The sequence below is a fragment of the Cottoperca gobio genome, chromosome 2, assembly GCF_900634415.1.
Source record: "Cottoperca gobio chromosome 2, fCotGob3.1, whole genome shotgun sequence".
In the NCBI taxonomy this organism is placed as follows: Eukaryota; Metazoa; Chordata; class Actinopteri; order Perciformes; family Bovichtidae; genus Cottoperca; species Cottoperca gobio.
In genome coordinates, this window is record NC_041356.1 from 4,418,197 (window position 1) to 4,445,690 (window position 27,494).

The 27,494-nt window shown below is 40.6% G+C and overlaps 1 protein-coding gene across 3 annotated transcripts; it reads left to right on the forward strand.

Moving 5' to 3' along the window:
* Positions 1 to 27,391, forward strand: lig4 (ligase IV, DNA, ATP-dependent). Of its 3 annotated transcripts, none has more exons than XM_029450973.1 (3): positions 1 to 148; positions 23,376 to 25,434; positions 25,715 to 27,391. In XM_029450973.1, exons 1-3 carry the CDS (start codon positions 88 to 90, stop codon positions 26,382 to 26,384), a joined length of 2,790 nt encoding a protein of 929 aa, XP_029306833.1. In that variant the 5' UTR covers positions 1 to 87; the 3' UTR covers positions 26,385 to 27,391. The 3 variants fall into 3 exon arrangements, with proteins under 3 accessions (XP_029306833.1, XP_029306849.1, XP_029306842.1); XM_029450989.1 differs by lacking the exon at positions 1 to 148 and adding an exon at positions 22,086 to 22,214; XM_029450982.1 differs by lacking the exon at positions 1 to 148 and adding an exon at positions 22,551 to 22,749.
* Positions 27,392 to 27,494: the final 103 nt, after the last annotated feature.

Consider the following 27,494-nt stretch of genomic DNA (forward strand, 5'->3'; position numbering starts at 1 on the left):
ACACAACAACAGGGCCCTGGTTCACCTAAAATAGAACAGAGCCATAATTAATGTAATTTATTGCACCTGTGTTTACCCTGCAATGACATGTCAAAAAAAGAAATGGTTAATGTGAGAAGATCCGATTTATCCGGAGGGGGACATGAAGGTGAGTATCAAATTTCATGGAATCATCCAATCAAAATCGCAAATGTAAACATCCTATTGATGGAAACTACATCACCAAAAATGATTGGATTCGTCCTCTGGGGATATTATAGATAACACCAGGTTGCAGTTGGAAAAGTGCTGCTGGTGACTTTGCATTGTTCACTTCTCTTCTGGCTTGTTTGTTTCAAACTTGTCAGAAAGCAGAGAGAGATCTGTAGTAAGAGTGAGAGGTCATTCGGTCAGAGAGTATCTTGATCAGTTAACAGCCTGCACTCTCTTTGCCTCTTTCTCCTAAAGCAACACCAGCACTCTACGTTACATGAAGGTCAACGGGTCAATCAGCCCTGATGCATTCTCTCTGAACCTCTTTGGCTTTTATCAGCCATCACTTCTACATGCTTGCCCAGACAGAAAGCTGCCCCAGGGAAAAAATCTGTATGCTTGGCTTAATATCTGAAGACTGAGCATTTTTCATTTTGAACTGTCATGTTTGAATTCTTGCTGCAATGCCAATGAAAGTTTCTGGGTTGAGTTGTCTGCTTGAGAGCCTTACAGACCGCGAGTGGTAACACTTGTATTGTCTAGAGCTTGAGCCTGCTTTGTTTGACTCGAGCTTAAATCTTTTCATTGTCTCTTAAGATTCTTAATAGTTAAAATTTGTGAAAAGATTTAGATGAAGAGGGTTGACAGATATATTAAAAAAGGTCAAGAACATTGCACATTTCTGTCGGAGAAGGAGCCTGCACATGCATGTGACTTTGTGTGTGCGTGTGTCGATGGAAAGTCTCTGCAGCTCTGTATTCTTGGTCCATGGTATTCAGACTCCACGTGTTTGGACAGCATGTGGAGCTCAGGTCCCGCCCACTGCTCACAAACACTCCTGCTGCTGTTTACCACGCTGGCAGTGAAGTGGAAGACTCCAGCCTGCTGGTCCACATGCCGTCTTATCAGCCGACACACTCTCGCAGCTCGTAAACATGTTTTGCAACGGAAATGATCTGGTATTACTCTGTTGTAAAAGAGCCAGACACAAGTCGATTCATATTCGTTTCTTTTGATGAGTTGTTATGATATCTAGTTTGCTGAAAGCAAGTGATGTAGGCAGCATTAAATGTTAGTTTCTCCCATACTCCCCTGCTTCTGTTCGTAGCAAAACATGACGTGTACCCGATTACGTCAAGCTGGAAAGCTTTTTCAGGCTTCAATTTTAGTTTGTCAACTCACTGATTGAGTTGAATCTCAGGGCAGAGCCAAATATTTAAGAAGTAAGTAATGTCTATAAACAGATATCTACATATGAATGCAGAATGTATTGGCAACAGGACAAGATTTTGTTATCGGGAGCATTCTGGTTTCCCTTTTTAGTCCTGTCCATTTGTAGTCAGTAGTATTGAACAATCACGTTTTAGCAGTCTTTGGTTGCATGCAGGTAAACAGTCTGTGTGGAGAGCAACTTTTTATTAGCTTAAAATGCTCTTGTAAACTGGCTACTTGTCAAACCATCCGGTGGTAGAAGTTGTCTCTCAACATCAACTCCATTCTCACGTCTCAAGTTGCTAATTGGATTGTAAGCAATGACCAGTGCATTGAACAGGAAGTCTCGGCTACACCAGAACCTAAAAATATTGGCCGTTGCCCCTGGAGGTTCGGATATTGAGAAGTAAGCAGGAAGTTAGCAACAAAGGAAGTGATAAAACATATCTAGGAAGCTAAAAGCTAGCATGACTACACTGATGTAGACTCTATCAGCTAGGCTAACATGCGATCAATTAATCAGATGGTTGTATTTCTTCTGCAAATAAAATTCATAGTTCTGTATGTGATTGGAAAAGTTTGACATTTTGAGAAAATTCCAATTTGTGTTGGATGAAAAGATTGCTACCACTCTCATCTCTGTCTGTTAAGTATGAAGCTGGAGCCAAGAGGTCGTTAGCTTAGCAACGACTAGAAGCACGGGGAAACAGCTAACCTAGCTCTGTCCAAATGTCCTCTCCATAAAACCCACATGTTGTTTTAAATTTAGTTTCGTACAAATTAAACGAACAACCTATACTGTGATCATTTGTTAAGTTTAGAGGGACTGATAGGCAAAACCATTTACTTTGGACAGAGCCAGCTAGCTGTTTTGCACTGCTTCCAATCTTTATGCTAAGTTCAGATAACCACCCTTGGCTCTAGATTAATATTTAACAGACACATATAAGAACCACAGATTGTGAATGTGTTTTTGTCTGTTTTAATTTACTAGTTTATTATAAATGTATCAAAGTGTTATATTTCAGACTTCAGGATGACACAATTGACTTACAGCAACATTACATAAAGCTAAAATCAGTTTTGAAATGTTACAAAAACAACCAGATGACAGTGCCAAAAACTGGAGACATCATTTTAAATCTACAACCACAGCACTACTGAAAGCTTTGAACTGACTTGTAAGACACAAACCAAATAGAACATTCCTCATATATGTCAAACAGAAGTATCAGTTCCATCAGTGTGTAAGTACTGTAGATGAGAAAAACAGGCCATTAAAGGCTTTAAATTGAAGCCTTTATGAGTCACTGTCTCCCTCAGGCTCATCATGTGAACACACATTGGGCTCACAGACCAATGAAATGCTTGCTTATAGCTACACCTTTACCCTGATTTACATATATGGTTAGTGCAACCTTTAAATGTTGAAAGGATGACTCGTTTCAAGCTATTTACTTTACACGCTCAGGCTGTTGAAAAGGAATCCTGATGGTTTGTAGCCGTCGGCGTCTGAAAGATAAATAGTTAAGATTAGTTAAGTTTAAACTTTCTGTTTCATCACGCAATGATGTTTTTCTGCATTACATCTCAGTGTTATATTGTTCTAGAACAGTTTGTCGTGCAGTATGTTGCTGACTGAAACACAGCTGGACTTATTTCTTGTTTTTTGTTCATTTGTAGGTTCAGTCTGTTATTTAGCAGTAATTAGAAGGAACTAGCTGACAGAGACTGTATATCTTTGTTGCTCTTTTTAGCTGTTTGTGTCTGAACAGTAGTCTAGACCTACAGCCAGCAGTGGACAGTAACTAGTACATTTACTCAAGTACTGAACATAAGTACATATTTAAGGTACTTTATTTGAGTATTTCCATTTCACGCTACTTCTTATCCACTAAAATTCAGAGGCAAATCTTTTAACTCCACTACATTATAATTGATCATATATTATTATTGATCCCTTGGTCCATTAAAGGTTCAATGTGTAATTTAGAGCCACCTGCTCCACATAAATAAGGAGGCAGTATTTCACCTCTACTACTGCGTCCATACAATCTCAAATCAAATCTCTCTTCTAGTGTTGATATATTTATTGTGTAAGCCCGTCAGTCTGACAGTCAGTTCATTTCACCGGACTGCTGATCTCTGAGAGCCGGTTTAAATATCACTATGCTACTACACGATCTTATAATCTTCACGTGGGGCTTAGATATCTGTGTTCACTGTGGCTGTACGGTCCGGATAACATTACGTTTTGATTGTTTGTTTGTATTTTGGCTTGGGTCCGAATTTCAAAGCAATCCATCTAATAGTTGTGGTGACATTTTACTACATGCCAAAAAGGTCAACCCTGCTCTTGGTGCTGGAAAAGTAAGGGGCTCACATCAGTAGGATTCATCGTCATTAATATCCGTACAACATGTGGCAGTCCATCGAACAGTTGTTGAGATAGTTCAGTCTAGACCTGGGGTGTCAAACTCATTTTAGTTCAGGGGCCACATGCGGCACAATTTGATCTCAAGTGGGCTGGACCAGTAAAATCACTGCATAATAACCTATAAATACGACAACTCACAACGTTTCCCTTCGTTCTAAAAAAAGGTGCAATTTCAACAATATTATGCCTCCAGTTTATCATTTACACATGTGCTTTACAACTTACAGATCACATTGTATCTACAAAGACACAAAACATTTTGTCACTGGTATCTGGAACAGTATTTTACTTTATGATCAAAACAACTCATTCTTACACTTCAAAGTCATCCAGCGGGCCGGATTGGACCCTCTGGCGGGCCGGTTTTGGCTAAAAGGCTCAAGGACCACATTATTTTTTAAGTAATTGAATCCATCATTATCATAAAAAGACTTTATTTCCTGTAATTTCTACGAATCTCTTTAAATTAATAAAAGCGGCATAAAAATCCATCACACACAGTTTGCCCTCTGATCCACACGTGTCAGGAAACACTGCCTCTGCATGGCATCTGAGTTTTAAGCACGTCATTTTCCGTCACAATCAAAAAACTAAACACGCAAGGCGAGATTAGGAGTTAAGGTGACTTTGAAGCACACATACAATGATGCTCATAAAGCCTTTTATCCATGTTTCCATCTAAACTACTGCCTGAGAGCAAACAACATTAAAGACACAGAGCTGTAAAGAGATCCTTAAAGAGCCTTTTCGGAGATAATTACTAAAGACACCTCGCGATGTGTGATCACAGTTTGTTCTCTGTATTCTGGGTTGTTTCCTGTTGTGGGTGTGTATGATGTTCTTACTCCTAACGTGCAGCTTTCATGTGTGAGGTAATTTGTGCTTGATGTGAACAAATCCTCGAGTAATCTAGACGGATCTTAATTGACATTAAGATCTGGAACACATAACATTTCTTATCTGCTTATATAGCTGTGTGTTTCACTGTGTACATACTATACCTCCAGTATTTCTGTGCAGCATGTGACGTGACATGCCTTTTTACTTGTGCGTCACATGCTCCACTCTCCTCCGGCTTTGCTCGGTTGGCGGTGATGCTAACAGGTCCTCTGTAGTGGAGGAGGAAGCTGTTTCAGAGCGGCGTCAGTGAGACACTGATGCTAATGAAGCATTAGCTTAAGCCTATAATGCGGAGCATGGCCGTTTAATATTGAGGGCGGCCCTCAGCACACAACCGATCTGACTCACTGGATTTGGGATGATACTGTGACCTAAAAGCTACAAAATGCATTCAAACACAGACACACACGTTGGTTTTTACAGAATCATGCATAAATCTAATTCACTCTGAATTATTTATATTTTATTCTTAGCTGCACTAGCACTACTTTTACTCTGCATTTTTTGCCCATGATGAAGTCCGAATTCAGACGTGATAAAAAGTTTCTTACATCAACCCAACATTTACTTGTAGCCATGTTTCTGCGTAATATTACGTCAACTCAGCAAGTTGTGTTCCAAAATTGTCACCGACTTTCCGAGCTACTAATTTTTCAGATTTCTTCCAACACCACATGAATGCAGCACATTTTTATTGCTTACTGACACAGATATTGCGCCAATGAAATTACAGCACCAAAAATACATAACTGAAAACTCTCCCCTTCTGGAAAACACAAATATACTGTTGAGTGATTTTTAATTTCTTCTTTTCATCACAGACAGTTTTAACCAAATACATCAAAACCAATACCGTGGAGGTATATTTTAATATCTTGCAAAAAATGAATTTTGATTAAAAAAAACTGACATGGAGGCACACAAACTGATAAACACACACCTTTTATCTTGAAACCTGTTTGCGTGTCAGAGTGTTTGACTGCCAATCAGTCTTTTCTAAGCTAAGGTTTTTAAAGCTTTATTTCCATCGGGATTGTATTATTTCACACACGATGTTACAAAGTGCTCAGAGAAGAACAAATTAAATGTTTAGCCCTTGTCCGAGAGACTCGGAGCGTGCTATGTATGGCCTACAGTGTCGTCCATCCAGTTTTGGCCCGAGTCCAGATCTTGTGTTCTCCCCTTTACATTCCTCTAATCTTATCCCTTTAACTGTATTAGTGAGGCTCCTGCATCTGTAAAGGAAAGCTGTGAAACCAGCACCGTGGCAGACGCTGAGCCTGTAAGTGTGTGTCAGTATGCATTCAAGACTTTAACCTTAACACTCCGAGTAATGCTTAAATGCTGACGTCTGCATGAGGACCATGTATGTATTTAACATGAATGTAATCAGCTTGGTGTCTTGTAATGTAACCCGACTGTCTGCGTCTGTCAAAGCCTCTTCTAAAGTTTCGTTTCACGGCAGCAGCTCTGACTTTTCCCTCAGGGTTCAGTAAAGTTTATCTCGTCTTATCTTTCCATTAGCGCGAGTGTGTTGCCGGTAAATAAGTGAAGAGGATCATTATTTCATGCTCACTCCTTTTAGACTGCAGACTTTATGTGCATATTTCAAATTCCTTTTTAAACCCGGACTTTATGAATTTTGCTCACTGTATGGCCAAATGAGGAAACTATCTAAATCCATCTGCTTCTGGTATTTAACCTTTTACTGGCCACAGCTCCGCCACAGGGCCGTAGTAGGACTTTCTTGGACTGATAGGACTATGAAAACATACACAAATACACACTGAGAGTTGTATTGATCTTCTCATCAAACTCTCTGCAAAAAAAGAAAATAAGTGTATCTCCAAAGTGTCTAAAGCTTTTCTTCAAAAGGCAATCTGACCAGTGGTGGCATTCAGGAGTTTTCCTAAAAGGTCCAGCGTGTAGGATTTAGGGGGATATATGGGCAGAAATGTAATATAATATTCACATTAAGTTTTCATTAGGGTGAAATCACCTGAAACTAAGGATTGTGTTTTTGTTTCTTTAGAATGAACACTTTATATCTACATAGGGAGCGGGTCCTCTTCCACAGAGTCCGCCATGTTGCACCGTCATGTACTACGGTAGCCCAGAAAGGACAAACTAAACTCTGGTGTGTGTGTGTGTGTGTGTGTGTGTGTGTGTGTGTGTGAGAGACTGAAGTACTACAATAAAACCGTATCGGGCTTTTTGGTGTGTTTGCAGCATATTTAATTCTTCCAAACATCCTTCCAGCATTCCTCGACCTCCAATGTCACTGTACTCCAGTGGCAATTTACTGGATGTTTACAGTTCTTTTTGATTACTGTGCTTTCTAAGCCGTACAGAGTTTAATGACAGCTTGAGTTTGTATGCATGTGGGTCACTGTGGCTCGGATCTGCTCCAGCCTCCAGCGTCTAGCTCCGTAGGCGAGCCGGTGCCTCGCTGGTTTTGACCTTAGTCCCGGTGCTTGTTTACCTGCTGAGTGGAATGTGGAGTTATGTAAGGCTTAATCTATCAGAAAGTACATGTCCCTCTGTTACCTGGGTCACAGGGCAACACACACGCATGGAGGTCCACACTGACTCACACACAGACAGATTAACGATAACTTTGAAAGGTTGGATCGGTAAACAGGGAGTGCCAACGCACTTATTAGCAAGGAGTTGCGACAGTATGGAACATGAAGATATCCTTGAATCCATTTTTTTGTAGTTCCTCAAACATAAAGAGCTATCACCGCATCCAAGTCAGTTTGTTGTTTTCTTCTGAACAGGCCCAATTCAGGGCATTGTCTCTTCAAAGTCTTACAATAATATGGTGATCCTGGGCTAAAATCACGAGTATTTCTTTATTGCAGAATCCCAGTGCAAAGGATGATTTGATTGGGTCAGTTTTTTTTTTTTTTTTTAAACCTACAATGGCCCTTATACGATGTTGTATACATCCAAACTGTGCTCAGATAACTGTGTGCTGACTCGTGGTTTATGACCAATAACTGGGATTACACACACACACACAGAGTGGAAACACAAACACCTCGGGGGTGGTTAAACAGTCAGAGTGTGTTTCCATTATAGAATCAGCTCCATCTATGGAAATTTCCCCTCATGTTTGCTGAAAACGCACCACTGACGCGTTTCCAGGATATATTTGTGTGTTATTGACATGCACACGAGATCAATATGTCTTTCCGAAGGTTTCTATTAATGGAACCCATCCGGATCGAATGCCCCCATGCATCTCCTCTGCAGCCTCATACTGCTGTGGGTCAGATTGCTCATAAACACCCTCAGACAGTCTGTTACTCACATCATCGGGTATCAATGGGCCGTGGCTTGTGAGGTTTCCACATAAACACATGAGCCTGTTGAAAGCAAAAGCAGACGCGTGCACACAGACAGCACATGTGTGACAGATCCATGTGTAAAACCAATGTTACACACAATAACGGACGTAATGCATCCATTTGTTTCCAGTTGAACATACATAACCTTATATTTAAGAAACATAATAACCTGAAATTCATTCTTCTGTTGGTGTTACATCGAGCTACACTCAATTGAAGGAGACAAGAGCTAAAGATGTCCTTAAAGTTACACGCACAATATGTAACTTTCTGTCACGAGGGGTCTGTCAATCAAAACAATAATAACAGACGTGTGGTTAAAAACACTGAATGAAGCAATTTCACGCCAAAAATCTGTGTTTCTCTGATAACTTCAGGTCCAGATGTTCATCAGGTTTTTACTATATAACTACGGTTCTCAACTGGTGGAGTAGCCACACATGTACTTAAGGCTGAGTCCTTACCACAGTGGCCGGGGTTTGTGGCCTCTTGCTGCATGTCATGCCCTCTCTCCAGCTTTCTTGTCTCTCTACAGCTGGTTTAAATAAATGTAAAAAAGATCTTATATAAATCATTGAATAAAGCAGTTTCACGCAAAAAAATCAGTGTTTCTCCAACGTTGTTTGGTTTGGACTACCAAGATCTGAAGGGTATTTTGGAAAATGTGGCTTAAAAGTGGATAACAAGTACTTTTATGACAGCTTCTGACAGACGACCACAACACTAACGCTAAATCCTATTAGTGGGAGCAGTTAGTACCTATAGGAATCTCATTTAGCAGCACAACAACACCCTCCGTACCGAGTTCACACCGGGGGCATGTTTGCGTGCACAGCAGCCAAGTAAATCATCCGTCAAACATGCCAGCCACGAGGCTAAAGCTTACAGAACAGAAAAAAGTCGGAGACACGCATTCAGAGGGGCTTAATGGAGAGCTGTGGCACGCAAAGATGCCTTACCCAAAACCTTACCACCAAATCCCGCCCTGTGCAGGCGACCCGCGTACACTCTGTGCTGTTTGCAAACATGCAAATGAAGCACAAAGATCCAAACATACTGAAATCAACACCAGGTGCAGAATACTTGATGGGCAGCTGTGGCATCAAGGAACAACTCCTTTCTGTGATAGGCTGCATCAAGGTGTCCGAAAAACATAATAAACATGAGATTATCTTTGTATTAATGGCAAGTGTGCTGTAAACAGAGCGTGACCTTTCATGTCGTGCGTCATGCTTACACAACTAAATAAGACACGTCTGCATGTGTTATGAGTAGAGCGGTTAGACGGCTATTTTGCAGTCAACTTGCAAAGTTCTGTTGTTTTTTTTTCCAACAAAACATGGACGAAACTCGATGCTTGTTTTTGTCCTGCCGAGGAGAAAGCCAGAGCTGCGAGGTGAGCAGGGTTTCAGGCGACTGATTGTAACCTGGTTCAATGAGATACCTGCTTTCTGATACACAGAAAAGTCAGCCATGTTTATGGAGCATCACACATATGCATGAGGCATTTTTAACATAACTCTACAAACTAATGCAGTTTATTAATGATATGCTCGATGTTGGGTTACTTGCCGGTCAAGTGGCTTACATTAGAGCAGATGCGCACACACACACACACACACACACACACACACACACACACACACACACACACACACACACACACACACACACACACACAAATCTAACTCATGGGGGCAACAGCAAATCTATAACACTTTAAGTGTATCCTAAATTTAGATTTAAGCTGTTATCTATACTCTCTTCAAAGCCACCTTTTAACAGTAACAGTAATTTTACCACGGGAGTAACTGGTTTGCTGCCCGCCCCATCGATTCAGCGATTCCTCATACAGCGGTTACCAAAAGTTAGACCTCGTTTGCCGTGCATTCTCCTACAAATGTCCATCAACGCATGTCTCGTTACATGCATACAGTCTTTTAAGCGTAAACATAAACAGGCAGCTCCTCGGTGTAAATCTGGTGTTTTTGGATCCACTAATCCAGCCCGACTTCCTCCCTCAGCGGACCTTGTCGCTCTTATACTTCCTGGTTCACAATTATGTGGATTACATACCAATTTATTTTGTGGGATATATGCACATTATTATTATTATTATTATTATTATTACACATTACAGTGCATGAAGCCTACTTTTCGTAGGCATAGTGTAGCACAGCCTGATAATTTGTGTGACTTTGGTGAATCCAAACTAACATTTTAAGTCACACAATAATGTATTCTTCCAGTTGTGGCTTGGAAGAAAATGGCTTCATCGGAAAAGGATATAGCGTACACTTCAACTCATTTTTTAATTATTATTATTATTATTATTTATTAAATATTTGTTAACTTATAAGGCTTTGATTAAAGTGACATATTAAAAATGGTTAAAAAAAATAATAATTCTGGGTGCTGTGATGAAATGCTGTTAAAATGTTAATCATTTAAGACTTTATATACAGTAACACAGAACTGGATGCTTCTAAAAACATGCAGACAGTGCTGCTGACGCTCCTGCCAGAGAGAGGCTGTGAGTAAATGTTTGTTTACAAATGAGCAGATTGTAGTTGCTCTAGTTGCTCATTGGATTATGGAGAGAGAGAGCCAAGTGCCTCAGATTGGCACCGCGCTCTCAGGGCCAATGTCCCGGTCTGAAGATAAGACAAACACGCCAACTACACAGAGAAACAAACAACATCAAAGGGAGCACCTCTGTGATTTATTAATGTTCCCCGTAGGCACATTAAATGCTTTGTTAAAGAAATCGATCTTGCCCTATCGTTAACATTTCAAAGGAGCATAAATGATCGGACTTGATGCCTTTTGTGGTGGAACAGCAGTGGTGTTGTTTCATCAGGTAAAACAATAAATAGATTAATGAAGGTAAAGAACCTGTCTGGAATGTTAATACGTTGTAAAAGATGGTTCAAAACTAAGTTCCTGTTCAACAGTATTTAGGATCAAGGTTCACAGCTTACTGTCTTGGCACCAATCCCTGGCTGGAATCAAAGTTTGAACCCTGTGTCCAACAAGATGCCACACTTCCTCTGAACATTTCCGTGTCATTAATGTTTGTTATGTAAAGAGTTGTTTTTGAGCATCTTAAAGCAGGGCTGGTGATAGCACACTGTTGCATAAGATGCAGTCTTGTTGTGTTCTCTGCGTTTGTACTGTATGTGTTTGGCTGCGGATGTACACCGGTACTAATGTTGTCATGTTGGCTGAAGTTATCGCTCAGAAAGCTGCAGCAGTCATCAGGTTCAGTGAAAACGCTCGGATAAGGAGACTCTAATGGATAACAATTACAGTTACAATGTTCAAAACAGTGTGATCGATTTTATGACCTTTCTAGCAGAGAAGCCTGGCAATAAAAATACCAACGCTGCAAGGGCATGTTTCATGAAGCCTTTATATAAGAGCACCGGAGACACTTTCCCTGAACTACTGAGATGCATTGTAATTGCATTTAAAATGCACTCCACGTCTGTGTGACCTATTCTAAAGAAATACAACGAGGGCGCAGTGTGAGTTACTATATGTGTATATGTACAATATTTGATTGTAAAAAATATGGATGCTATATTTTCAATGATTTTTCTAATATTTTTAATTCTGAACACATGTTTGTTCTATAGGTCAACCCAGATGATATCTGAGAATAAACCTGTAATCCATAAAGTCAAAACAGACCGATCTCAGCCGTATAGGTGTTCGTACAAGAGGCTTAATACGACCCATATATATGTTTATTGTTAGGCAGCAACTTTTTGTGGTCGTTTTGACGGGCGTAAAGGAGGAAGTCAGGTGAGGAAAAAAGTCCGCAAAGGGAGAAGGTCTGGGTGGATGGGTAAAAAAAAAAGATTTCACCCAGAAGATGCTGTGTGAAACCAGAAGTCAACGTTGACGTTAACATGTTTTGACGATTGATTTGACTTCTATGGACCTTTTTCTAAAAGAAATTGAAACCAGGCCCCTCGCAAAAATGGCGGCTTTTTTTGCTAAAGTGCCAGTCATAAACTAGATCACTATGGTTCTTCCGAAGACGGGAATGGAATCCAATCTTGTCCTCAAATTCCCGGGTCAGGATGTCTTTGATGTAGGATGACATGACTCCAGATGTTGGGAAACCATACCGAGACACGATAGAGCTGTAGTCTCGGAGGAGGCGCTGTAGTGACCGTAGCTCATGTTCCTCAAAGATTATAACTCTGATGTGGTCGAAGAAGATGGTCTGAGCTTTGCGCAGACTTACATTGTTCATGAGTGGTAGCTTGTCGTCATCACTCATTTTCTGATAAGTGCGAACATGTTTCAACCAACATTTATGGTGATATCTAATCTCAAGTGCGTAGGGTTGGTCACCTGCAAATTCAATGAGGCAGTTTATTCTGTCACGCATTACCTGATCATCCAGGGCCACCGTATGACTCTTGAAAGACGCCTATGCATGATGATATGAAATGAGCTTCAGCTTTGATTCTGGATGCTTGGCCGTCTCCGTCTTGCAGCACCAGACCCATTTTGTTTTATCATGTATCACCCCTGTATTAGATCGCAGGCGTTTGGCTGCTGGAGGCGCAGTTGGAGAAGGAACACGAGACACAGATGATGACTGAGCTTGGCATTCATTGACCTCTCGTTTTTTCTGTCTTATGGTGGCCTGTTCCAGTTTCTTCGCGCTTGATGAGTTCAACCTACATGCATCATGGACACGTTGTCCGATGGGACCTTGACCCCAAAATAATATATTAATGCATAATATCATGTGCGGGTGGAGACACGAGCGGCGCCAATGATGTAAGACGTGTTTCCCCGCTGCTCCTGAGAATGTGACTTAATTTAATCAATCACGGCACGGTTCTGCTAATTTATTGTTGTTCTATTTTGTGTGTGTTTTTTTGTGCGTTTTTTCTACGTGTCTGCTCGGTCTATCAACATTGCGTTCACTCCTAACATATTGTTATTCACTGTCTCATTTTGCTTATATGTATTATGTCATTATGCTAAATCCCTTACCTCTTAAGATGTCATTATGGCTACATCTAAATTAGTACAGCAGGACGGGGGTGGACTCAGATTTTGTAGCTGGAATTGTAGAGGCCTTAATAATCCTGTTAAGCGCAGCAAAGTATTGCACCATCTTCAACACTTGGGGGGCCAGATCATCTATTTACAAGAAACCCATCTCGGAGTTTCTGATCAGCCCCGATTAAAAGGCAGTTGGATAGGTCATATTTACCACTCTTCAGTTAAAGGTAAATCTAGGGGAGTAGCTATTATATTGCACAAGTCAATTCCTTTCATGTGTTCAAATGTGATTGCAGGCCCAAATGGGAGGTACTTAATTGTTAGTGGTAAAATGCACAACACTCCAGTGCTTCTTGTCAATATATATGGCCCAAACTGGGATGATGATGGCTTTTTTAAAACTTTATTCTCCACTCTACCGGATATATCCTCACATTTCCTTATTTTAGGAGGGGATTTCAACTGTTGGCTGCATCCTAAACTGGATCGCTCCTCTACCCGAAGTTGTATGCCTTCGAGGTCTGCTAAGGTTATTCAGTCCTTTAAAGAACAATTTGCTATATTTGACCCCTGGCGTTTCATTTCATTTTTTTCAAATGTACATCACACTTTTACTCGTATAGATTATTTTCTTGTAGATAATAGAATTCTTCCATCTGTAAAATCTATTTCACATAACGCAATAGTTATTTCTGACTATGTCACGGTCTATGAATATACACTTTACAGGATCTGATAACAACCGTGCTCCATGGCGTTTCAATAACTGCTAGTTTCAAATAAGGACTTTGTGGAATTTATTTCAGCGCAGGCAGATTTCTTTATTAGTGTAAATAAGACTTCCGAAATATCCGCATCGGTGCTATGGGAAACCCTGAAGGCGTATATCGGAGGTGAAATAATCTCTTACAGCGGTTATGAGAGGAAAACGAAGAGGGAAAAACTTATCAAATTAACAAAACACATTGCACAGCTGGACACAATTTATGCCACCTCTCCTTCTCCAGATTTATAAAAGGAGCGCCTCTCCTTACAGACTGAGTTTGAGGTTTTAGCTACAGATCATACAACAGAAATGCTATTGAAATCCAGATATACTTATTACGAGCATGGGGACAAGGCCAACAGGTTGCTAGCCTATCAACTGCAACAGGCGTCATCGTCTCACCAAATTCCCCAAATTCAAACAGCTTCGGGCTTAACGATTGATCCTAAGGGAATTAATGATGAGTTCAAAGATTTTTACATATCACTGTATACTTCTGAAAGCACAGATGACTCCTCACACTTGGATAGTTTCTTTAACTCTCTCGATATCCCCACCATTCACTCTGACTTTGTCGATGATTTGGAAAGGAATATTTCTGTTGAAGAACTCACTACAGCAGCTAAATCCATGCAATGTGGAAAATGTCCAGGACCAGATGGCTATACTGCTGAATTTTATAAGAAGTTTTTACACAAATTAGCCCCCATCTTAATTGACATGTTTAATGAGTCATTTGACTCCCTTAAATTGCCCCAGACCCTCACTCAGGCCTCAATCTCCCTCATTCTAAAAAAGAATAAAGAACCCCTGTCCTGTGCCTCCTTTCGTCCCATCAACCTGCTGAATGTAGACTTTAAATTACTATCCAAACTCTTAGTTTTGCGCCTTGAGTCTACACTTCCATCTATCATCTCCCCTGATCAAACTGGTTTCATTAAAAATAGACATTCCTTTTTTAACTTAAGACGGTTATTTAATACAAGTTATAACCCATCTACCTTCACTGCCCCAGAAGTACTAATATCTTTGGGCGCAGAGAAAGCTTTTGATAGTGTGGAGTGGGACTATCTCTTTTTCACTCTAGAGAAATTTGGCTTTCACAATAAATTTGTTACCTGGGTTAAGCTGCTCTATTCTTCTCCTCAAGCCTCAGTTAGAACAAATAATACTCATTCAGAATATTTTCCTCTCCATAGGTCCACCAGACAGGGTTGCCCATTGAGCCCTCTGCTGTTCGCCATCGCTATTGAACCCCTCATCATCGGGCTTCGCTCTAACCCCAGCACCACTGGGATAACCAGAAATGGCACAGAACAGAGGGTCTCTCTTTATGCGGATGACCTTCTTCTGTACATTTCAAACTTGTCTGTATCCGTCCCTGCCGCACTTGCCACACTGGACTCATTCAGTTTCATATCAGGCTATAAACTTAATCTAGGTAAAAGTGAATTATTTCCTGTAAATGCAACTGCATCTAAATACCCTTTACATAATTTCTCATTTAAAATATCTCCATATAGTTTTACATATCTTGGAATTCAAGTTACAAGCAAATTTAAAAATCTTTTTAAGGCCAATTTTACACCTTGTTTAGCACGTATGCAACAAGACTTTGAACGCTGGTCACTGCTCCCTCTAAATTTAGCTGCCAGGTTCAACTCAGTGAAAATGAATACTCTTCCAAAGTTTTCTTATCTGTTTCAGTGTATACCTATTTTCCTCTCTCAAACATTTCTTCGAAAAATTGATAGCCTGATTTTGGAGTTTATTTGGAACAAAAAACCTCCAAGATTACATAAGGACTTTTTACAGAGACCAAAGTCTCTTGGAGGGATGGCCTTGCAAAACTTTAGGTTTTACTACTGGGCCTCTAACCTTAGGATCTTGCAGTATTGGCTTAGATCTGATACATTCCAGTCCCCTCCTGCTTGGTTGGCTGGTTATGGAATCCTTCTCCTCTAAACCTGTATCACTGACATCTCTAGTACACTCCCCCATCAACTTTCCCTCCTTCCCCTATGTTAAAAATATAAATGTTAAAACCACCTTAAGGATTTGGAACCAGTTCAAACGTCACTTTGGTTTGCAAGCTTTTTCTACCTCTGCTCCACTAGTTGCAAACCATGTTTTCCCCCCCTCCATATTGAATGGTGCATTTTCCATATGGCCCAACCTTGGCATTAAAAGATTCAAGGATGATAATACATTTGTATCTTTTCAACAGCTCTTAGAATTGTTCCCTCTTCCTAAACATAATTTTTTTTAGATACCTGCAAATTCGTAGTTTCGTTCGCAATAAATATGCCCAGTTCCCTAACCTCCCTGATGAAACGCCTCTGGATGCTTTTCTCACTCAGGTCCCTGTCATGAAGGGCATGATCTCATATATTTACAGTCAAATCCAGACTTTATCTTCGACCTCTCTGAACTCTGTGAAGGCTCTATGGGAGGAGGATTTGGGGCAGGATATCTCTGAGGATCTTTGGGGGTGATATTCTTGCACATGTGCATACCTCATCTGTCTGTGCCAGGCATGGGTTGATCCAATGTAAAGTTGTTCACCGCACTCATTGGACTAAAGTTAGACTTTTCAAAGTCAAAGTCTATGACAATATCCCTCCTGTGAAAAATTTCATCAAATACCTGCAACCGTGTTCATATGTTTTGGTCGTGTAACTCTCTGCCTAACTACTGGAATGCAATTTTCAATACTCTATCAGAGGTAACTGGGACACCTATCAAGCCTAATGCCATTACTGCTGTCTTTGGCATCCCTCAGCTGCCTTTGCCTCGGCTCCATGCTGATCTGATAGCTTTTGTAACGCGATTGGCTAGACGGCTAATACTGATAAGGTGGAAATCTCCAACACCGCCGTCCCACACGCTGTGGATAAAAGACATTTTCAATAATTTACAGCTTGAAAAAATATGATATACATTGAGAGGCTCTTCTGAGAAGTTCAAAAAGATGTGGGGGCCTTTCTTTGCCTATGCAAAGGGAATTACTTTCCCAGATATCCCTAAATAAGATCCCTTTTTCTCCCTTATTTCTATTTATTAATTTATTTTAATTGCCATTAGCAAAAAAAGCCGGCATTTTTGCGAGGGGCCTGGTTTCTAAATTTTTTATAAAAGGTCCATAGAAGTCCACTCCACCTCCCATCGGAGACTGCAATTTTCCTTTTTGACATGTGAGAGGAGAATGCAGATATAAAGAAATAAGTCATGATCGCTTAAACATTAGTGGTGTCAAAAGCAGCACTTACATTTAACAACCAGCAAAATAGGCAAATGCCAATGTAGAAAGGTTTGGTTGTCAGTGGAGAGAAGAGTGGGCGAGAGTGTTTGCTATTAAGCCAACACCTCCTTTCGCATACAATTACACTATGCTGATAAAGGACATAGTGTTCATGGTTTTCCATGGCTTGATTAGCACTAATGACACCTGGGCCTTTGTAGATTTAAACTCATCAATATTATTGAGTTTTCAACATTTTATTAAAAAGAAAAAAAAACTTTTATGCATAATCACAATTATAATAATCTAAACATGTATGAAGTATACATTCATATTAATTAACAAAAAATATTAAAATTATTGAAAATAAAAAAATTAAATGAAATCCCATTACATAAATGGTGAAATAATATTATTTACAATAATTATATATATATATATATATAAACAGATGCTAAAAAGAACAATATAAGGGGTTCATTACAATATCTAAATATTCAACACATTCATCTTCAGATTGGAACTATAACTATAGGCGTAGTGATATCTGAACGTTGGCTGATAACAGACACAAGGAGCAGAAGAAAATAAGCTTTCCGGTGGCTTACGATCTTTCCTTTAAATTAATACCAAGTCATTCCAATTTAACAGACAATAAAACCTCCATCTGGTCAGCAAAGAACAGCACTGACATCAACTTACAGTGCACTTTTGCTTTTTTTCTTCGATGCACATAATCTAACCCTGACCTTCTTTGTGAGTCCATCTGCTTCACTTTACTGCAACATGGTCTGTTATCTCATGCTTTAACCCAAACCCCTCTCGACCCCTCTGCTATTATGCCACATGATGTAACCGAGCAACACCACTACACAGGTCAGCTGGCTGTTCAGTCAGTCTGATGAGAACGGTCAGGGATTTTATTGGAAATTCAATTTCATAACAGAGAGGGAGAGCTGTTATGACACAGAGTGGAGGGGAGAGACAGACAGATATCTATTTAACAGGTGAAAAAAGAGGGCAGATCGCAGTGTGGACGGGCATCGATGTGTGAAGCTGATCTAATTTTAGTCGAAGGTCACTGGGTAATGTCTGGCATGCCCTGCAAGCTGAAACAATACTTTGTGCTCTGCAGTTTAGGTGAACAGGATCTCCCTGTCCTCATCTCTTCTCACATTTGTGTAAGATAATGTGGTGAGGAGTTCAATCAAGCCTTGGGGCGGCGGAGGTGCATCAGAAGTGGCTTTGGCAAGTGCGAAGAGGTTTTTTTTATTCACTCTGTTGATAAAACAACTGCTGGGAACACACATTAGGCACCGTACAGAACAGGAACATTCTGTACTGCAAACTCCCTCTCATACATATGCACTGTGTTTGTGGGTTATGTATGTCAGCTTTAGCCTTCTGGCCCCCGCCTGCAGCTGGTGTGCTATACTGCCTGATACTTCATTGTACAGTATTCTACACTGAATTTAGTACAAATTGCTTGAATAATAGCCTAATGTGCATTTAGGTAGTAGTAGATTTTGTAAAATGTAGAATTTAACTTTACAACAGTTGCTAGCAAAGACAATAAGGTCAGCTCCGTGGCAAACCCGGCCACCAGGCGCTCGCTGTCGGGCCCTCCCTCTGGGCCTGGCTCCAGATGGGGGCCCCGGGCTTCCTCCGGGCAGGGTCTCTCCTTTCCTTTCCCTTTCTTTCATGAAGTCGTTTTGAACCATTCTTAGTCTGGCCCCTTGCCTGAGACCAATTTGCCTTGGGAGACCCTACCAGGAGCACTAGGCTCCAGACAACACAGCTCTCAGGTTCATAGGGACACACAAACCTCTCTACCACGATAAGGTGATGGTTCCCAGCGCATGTATTAAAGATGTTGCCTTTAAAAGGCTTCCTCCAGAGAATACAGTATACATCTGTTTTCTCAAACTGATCTTCATGTGTACACCTAGTGGAGTGACAATTTAAAAGTATTTCTTCACTCATCTATTTCCACTTATTTCCATCCCTTTATGTGTTGTTCTACAGGGAAAGTCTATATTGGCTTCTACCTGGATCCACCACGTCTTTAATGAACCTTACAATCAGTGTGAGTAATCAATGGGAAGCCTTTTGGCAAACATCTTTCACAATGTGTCAGCAAGCAGCAGGGGACATGAAGTGTTTACGACTGTCTGTCCAGCCACACATCACCAACAAGTCCCTCTGAATGAGGAGGCGGACGCACCTGCTTAATCATCGGCCATGTCGAGAGGGGATTTTAGTTCTGTTACTCTGCCCAATTCTCTCTCTTTCCGCCTGTGCTTCCATGCCCAAATCTCACTCAGTCCTACACCAGCACACTAGAAACAGCCCCCCCCCCCACACACACACACTTCTCCTGCTCCTACTCCCTCTCAGTCCCAGTGCGCTCTGATGCATGCCACGGAAGCAGTGACGTCAGTTGTTTACTGTCTTGTAGCTCGCTGCTAGTTGCAGTGCAGCAGCAAATCCAGCAGGGCTTATGTAACTCTGCCTGCTGCATGACAGCATGACAGGCCGTTTACTGCAGAGTGTGTGTATGAGGTGAAGGGTTACACGCCATCACCCACTCCCTCATCAGCACCGGTGCATGCACATACTGCATAGTGCATAGCCAAATCGGCCAGCTTCCCTCTCCACTGCTTTGTGGGTGAAGTGAATGCACGGTGGGTTCACTGCTGGAGCATATCGTAGCTCCAAATGGACCTCCTTCCTCCACACACATATCCCAGGATCCTCCACTGCAGCAGCAGGCAGGTAAACAAGCCTGTGAAGCTCCTCTTGCACAGACACAGGTCGCCCCCTGTTGGCCACAGGAAACGATGAACAACACCAAATTTGGGTTGTGGGGAACCGGAATTTATTTTTCAAATCGAAATGAAGTCCTTCTGCTAGACTGGAGGTCTTCTAGTCTTATTCAATCTTTTAAATCTGGAGCTTTAGCTGTTTACCAAGGCTTCAGAATATACTAGTGTGTTATAAACCCAGTGGTGGGAGAAGTATTCAGATCCTTTATCTTAATAAAAGTGCTAATATTACACTGTGAACATACTCCGTTACAAGTAAAGGAACACTTCATCCTTCAGTGTTGTAGTGATTACTACCTGTGATGAAATCCTCATGATGACCATCGTTATTCTATTTATTAACTCATTTAACTCTGAACCTCATATGGGTCTTCCCCCTACTTCCTTATGAATATACCTTAATACATAAGTTGCTTAAGATACATACATACTTTACTGACTTTTTGTTATCTTGTATTCAAAGTACATATTTTTAGTTTTTAGTGTTTAAAACAGCAAAGCAAATTGTAAGTGTTCTTGATATTTTCCTGATTCTTATGGTCTTTTATTTTGAAAACACCAAATGTGCAAGCTGTTATTTCCCTACCTTTTTATGTGTCCATTTTAGCATTCAAATAAACAACCAGTGACACACTTTATTAATATCCACTCACTCACTCACTCACTCACTCACTCACTCACTCACTCACTCACACACACCTCAGATACTTTAATTTGGAAACAAGACATCACTGCCATGATTTTGCTTTACTTGACAAGTAATGGCGTGTACTTGGCATTACACCAGCTGCCACCTAATGGTGTGGTAATCAAAACAAGTTTATAATGGGAACAAAGCTCGGGGTTAAAAGTCGTGACGCTGTTATTCAAACATGAGCAGGCAACAAATACTCAGTCCGGACTATTATGTTCAGGCCAAATATGTCTGTACTTGTAGATCATACCAATAATATGTGCATACAATAGACTTGTTTTGTCCACACTAAACTGCTGGATAGAGACCCAAAACCGGGGACTGCTATGATGTCTTAGAGGACAAAAATGCCAGTTTTTTTCCACTGTCTGGGATATGACAATGGTGTGCAACAAAATAGATTTTGCATTGAATCAAACATTGCAGTGCTCCATAAAACGGCAACGATAACACTAGTGGAAACCCAGTATGCATTTTCCCCATTGGGCAAATGTGACAAAAATGTCTCAATCTGGTGGAAAATATATATCAGTATAATTTTGAAGCTGGGGCTCTATATTGAAAGCCTGATATAATAGAATGCCTGATTTTATGCTGTAATGGCCGTGGGATATAAATTGTGGTTTTAATGGGTTTCAATGGGAACATTTTTGTACTTAAGGGTCCGAGTGTCTGTATTTTGGCCAGACACTTTATTATAGACTTATTATAGGAGCTGAGGTAAAACTCACACCCTTGCCAAAATGTATGCCATATGCATTAACATAGCCAAAAAGATAATAATAATAATAATAATAATAATAATAATAATAATAATAATAATAATAATAATAATAATAATATAAATTAAACGCTAAAAATGTCCTAAGTGAGGTACAAGGGTTAATTGTTAGTACCTGCTACCAGAGCACTCTGATCAAAATATGTGCTACCTAATCATCGCAGTGAAGAGAAACACCTTCTTGTGGTCAACAAGTATGCATTCCTATCTTTTTACTACCAGCTCACTGATGGTAAACAAGCTCACTGCGTGAACCTCCTCAGCACTGCAGCAGTTCAGTGTCGCCCTCTGCTGGTGACGAGAAGCGCAACAGTGTTATGTCTGCAGGGAATTTATCAAAGACTGTATTTTATAGACAGAAGATCACAAAAATAATTATTTTTGATACATTGATCTAACATAAACAAAAATGTAAAAAAAACGCAGCACAACAGCACATTTACAACTGATAATAATAATAATAATAATAATAATAATACTAATACTAATAATAATAATAATAATAATAATAATAATAATAATAATAATAATAATAAGACAGATAATAAGACAGATAATAAGACTTTTAACATTAAGTAAACAATAGGTGACACCTTATCTACAAGCAATTTATTCAATAAATATTTCAAAACACAAATCAACATTGCAAGGCAACAAAGGTTCCGTTCTTGTTTCCAGGGGAATGTTTTACATGCAGGTCCCTACTTTGAGTACGAGGAAGTGTTCAACATGTAGCTTGGTGAGAAGTCTGACATACCTCTTTGGAAGATAAAACGAGCAAGGTAACACTAAAGTCTTTCGTTATTGTCATATTTTATGTGTCGCTACTGTTCCTCAAATTAAGCTAGAGAATAACACTTCCCACTTTGGTCTGTTTTCAAAATGAAAGCGCGACGAACATTAAACGCTTAATTAATCCACGTTTTGTTGCATGTGGACGAAATATCACATTAGGCTGCCATTAAGAACAGAAAATTACTCTTAAATATTGCCTCATTGTCGTCACTTATCTGAACAGACACGTCTGTACAACACAGACATCAAATGACAACAGATACTTTTATTTTGAAAATTAACTAACCGGCAGTAGTTTACGATAGCTAATGTACGATTAGTATGTTATAACCACTACGAGGGGCTTTACTTCATATTAAGGTTTCACGTAGTATTGAATTCAATACGTTCTACCATGTTTTGTTAAACTTTGTGTTTTAGTTTAGTCTGTCTGCTGCTTGTCTGATCAAAAGAGTTCTTGTTGTTTCGAGACATGTCAGAACATGTTGAAGTTTGATCTCTGGAATAATCTGCAACTGAATAGTAAGTGAAATTGTAAGATTAGTTAAGACATCTGAATTTTAATTGGTTAATGTGCTCTTTAAAATACTACCAAGGTTGGTAGTTGGTATATAACCTTTGAGAGCATATGTGTCACACATGGAGCACATTCAGGCTTTCTATACTTGTTCATTCTGGCCCAATTCTTAATTTTATGTTTGTTTTATAATGTATCACACTGATTTAGGATGGACAACTTGTTTGACAAAAACAGAAAAGTGAGAACAAAAAAACAAGATTTGTATTTTTATGGTTCATTTCGTGTTAAAGAGAAAGTTATTTGTCTACTGCAAATCACTCATTGTTGATCTGATTACATTATACTAAGGCTGAGCCTCAATTCATTATCAAAGGTCAGTTTTTATTGTTGACATTAAAACATCTCCACCTCAAACAATATTAAGAGGGCTAATACTACATAATACTAATGATATTTTCTCACTGAGGCTGCCAATTAATGTTATTTAAATTGAGTCAAAAATAGTTGTTGATTATTTATCTGTCCATCAGCGTTCATTTATTGACTGAACTATTTACAAACTGCAAAGTGAACTGGTTAGCCCCCACTACTAGGCTAATTTTTTTTAAATGTTCGATATTTATTACAGATTTCACCATGGAGGGAACTTCCAAAAGTGAGCCTTCTGTTGCTGCTCAGGTTCCTTTCCTTCATCTTTGTACCACTTTAGAGAAAATCCAAAAGTCTAAACCCCGTCCAGATAAATGCAAGATCCTTGGGGATTTCATTGAGTCATGGAGGAAGTTTCATTCTGCCCTCCACAAAGAGAACTCCAAAGCAACAGACTCTTTCTACTCAGCTATGCGCCTCATAGTCCCCTCCTTCGAAAGAGAGCGTATAGCTTATGGCATCAAAGAAAGCATGTTAGCCAAACTGTATATCGACGTATTAGGCCTCCCAAAGAATGGCCCAGAAGCCAATAAACTTTTAAACTACCGTGCTCCGACTACATCCCAAGGAGAAGCTGGAGACTTTGCATGCATGGCGTACTTTGTGCTGAAGAAAAGGTGCACCAGCCAAGGAAATCTCAGCATCAAAGAAGTCAATGACTTTCTGGACTCTGTAGCTACCAACAACGGTAGCAAACAGAAGGATCTTGTGAAGAAGAGTCTGCTGCATCTCATCACCCAGAGCTCGGCTCTCGAGCAAAAGTGGCTCATCAGAATGATCCTGAAAGACATGAAGCTCGGAATCAGCAGAGAAAGTGTTCTCCAAGTCTTCCACCCAGATGCTAGTGAGCTCTATAATGTCAATACGGACTTAAACAAGGTCTGCCAGCAGCTCCACAACCCCTCCATGTGTCTAAGCGATGTCTCTGTCGGACTCTTCTCTGCTTTCAAGCCTATGTTGGCAGCTGTGGCAAACATCCGCCATGTGGAGAAACAGATGGGAAACAGCCCTTTTTACATTCAGACCAAGCTCGATGGAGAGCGTATGCAACTGCACAAAGACGGGGATGTGTACAAGTACTTCAGCCGAAATGCTTTTGAATACACCAAGCAGTTTGGAGAATCCCCGCTGGCAGGCTCACTGACACCTTACATCCACAACATTTTTAAAAGCCACGTTGTGAACTGTATCCTCGACGGTGAGATGATGGCGTACAACCCCACCACAGAAACCTTCATGCAGAAAGGGAGCAAATTTGACATCAAGAAACTCATGGACGACTCTGAGTTACAGACGTGCTTCTGCGTCTTCGACGTGTTGTTAGTCAATGACCAGAAGCTTGGCAAGGAAACACTGAAGAAGCGCCACGAGACCCTTCAGACAGTTTTCACTCCAGTCCAAGGAAGGATACACCTGGTGCCAAAGGTCGATGCCAGAACCATGCAAGAGGTGGTGAATGCCCTCAATGACGCTATTGACGGCCGAGAAGAGGGGATCATGGTGAAGGATCCTTCATCCATCTACAAACCTGACAAGCGGGGGGAGGGATGGTTGAAAATAAAGCCAGAATATGTTGATGGTTTGATGGATGAGCTTGATGTGATAATTGTTGGTGGCTACTGGGGGAAAGGGAGACGGGGTGGGATGGTGTCCCATTTCTTATGTGCCGTTGCCGAAGCTCCAAAGCCTGGCGAGAAACCCTCCGTTTTCCACACTATCTGCCGCATCGGCTCTGGCTACACCATGAAGGAGTTGTATGACCTTGGTTTAAAGCTAGCGAAGCATTGGAAAGTCTATCGGAAAAATGACCCACCAGCATCCATCTTGTGTGGAACAGAGAAACCAGAAGTTTACATCGAACCCTGCAACTCGGTCATCCTCCAAGTCAGGGCGGCTGAAGTAGTCGGAAGCGACATGTATAAAACCAACTGCACCCTGCGCTTCCCCAGGATCGAGAAGATCCGCGACGACAAGGAGTGGCACCAGTGCATGACCCTGGCAGAGCTGGATCAGTTACGCGGTAAGGCGTCTGGGAAACTCGCCTCGCGGCACCTTCACATCGATGGCAACGAAGCGCAAAAGAAGAAGCGCAAGCTGACAATCAAACCCAGGAAAGTGGTCGGGATCATCGACCACTTCAAGCCCCAGGACCTCTCCGGGGTTACCAAGGAGACAGATATGTTTGAGGATGTGGAGTTCTGTATCCTGAACGGCACAGAGGAGCAACCCAAGGCAGAGCTGGAAAAGGGCGTGGCCAGGTAACATGACATTTATTTTGTATTAGTTAAGTTAAATCAAGCATGTGGATCAGTAATGTTAGGCAACAATATCTATCTAGCTTACATTAGCTAACATTAGCCACCATACTGGTCATACTAGACTGACTAAGGCTGTAGCAGAAAACCCCTGAGTGTATTGAATTGAGCATTTGATTGCTTAGAAGTTCATCTTAAATTTATTAGAGGGTTATTGTCTTCCTTTATCTTTCGAAAGTCACATAGTCATCCTAAATAAACAAACTGATGGTGTCATCTTTAGATGTGGTGGTATCGTGGTTCAAAACCCAGGACGGGACACCTACTGCGTGATTGCTGGCATGGAGAACATGCGTGTGAAGAACCTGGTTTCGTCCGACCAGCATGACGTGGTGTGGGCCGACTGGCTGCTGGAGTGCCTGGGCCAGAAGGAAGTGGTCCCATGGCAACCACGTCACATGATCCACATGTCTCCCTCCACTAAGGAGCACTTTGCCAAGGAGTATGACAGCTACGGCGACAGCTACTTCGTGGACACAGACGAGCAGCAGCTGAAGGAGGTGTTTGGCCGGATCAGCAACGAGGACGCGTCTGTGGCGGTGAACATCTGCCAGGTGGAGCAGCGCTATGGCTGGGAGGACCTTCCCAGCAGCATGTTCAGACCCTTCGAGGTTTACATGGACAGCTACACCGACATAGGAGACCCTGAAACCGCCACACCCGCCTCCTCTTTGGACATCAGGGCGCTGGAGTTTTGTTACCATGGAGGGACGGTGGTGCAGAAGTTGGAGGAAGGAGTCTCTCACGTCATTATCACAGAGGAAACAAGACTTCTGCATTTAAGGACTCAGAGACGCTGCTTTAGGAAGAAGTTTAAGATTGTAAGAGAATCATGGGTGACTGATTCAATCAAAGCAGGGCATGTGATGAATGACACTGACTACTTAGTTTGAAGAGTTTTCTGGTGATATTCACAGGATTCACGTTGACACTGGAGAGAAATCCAGCTAGTATTTTATTACATTTACAATAAGATTAGCAATAAACTTTATATTAAAAGTTAAAAAAACAAATCCAAACCAAATCCCTGTTAAGGTTGAGATAAGCGATGAGATTTTAAACTGAACTGTTCTGTATAGGGATGCAACTTTTATGAGTTTTATTTTTTCTGTTCTTAATGAGTGATTACGGCTGATTGTTATTAGTTTTAAATGAATAGGCAGCGGTAAAAGCCCAGAAGGCAATGAATGGTTTTTACATTTTAAAAGTTAGAACTTCATTATGAAGCATTCAAATGCAGAAACTGATTTAAACATTTTATAGAAAGGAAAATAGTTTTAGTTAACAAATTGAGGGGTTTTGTTTTATGAACTATGTTTAATTTCTCGTAATATTAACAAAAATGAAGCTGCTTTCATCACAACTTTTTACGTTTTAAAATAAAGTCTTTAAATATGAAATCATGAAACAATCCACAGTGGAACGACTGATATAATTTTCAGTCCACGTTGGAGAATCTGTGATGATGGAAATATTCGTACATAATGGTATAAAATAGGTCTATTCTTATTTTCAAATTAGTAGTGCACCTAAATGAAATTGGTGGACTTGAATGGTTAAAATCAAACCAGCAGAAACTGAGATATTCTGACTTTTAGTCCCTATTATTAGTCAAGCTCCAAAAACATCCCACATTTCCCATAATGCAACTGGATAGTGTCTTTCATTAGACCTCCCTTGCCACCTAAATGTCTTCCTCTTTCAAACCCCACACCTCCACTTTCAGTCTCTGTCTCTGCAGTACTTTTTGTGAACTTTGTGTGTGAAATAGGTGGAAGCAAGAAAGTGAGATTATTGTGCTTGAACATCTTGCCTTTTTGCCATTTGTGCATTTTTGCTTTTATGTCTGTTTACATGCTAAGCACAACTCTAATAAATATCTTGAATTTGTTTAAAATAATTAACTTGAGTGGAGTCTTGTTTTAAAAATTGGTATTTCACTTAAAACGAGCATAAATGTGTGTGTGTGTGTGTGTGTGTGTGTGTGAAATGCTGGCCTTTGC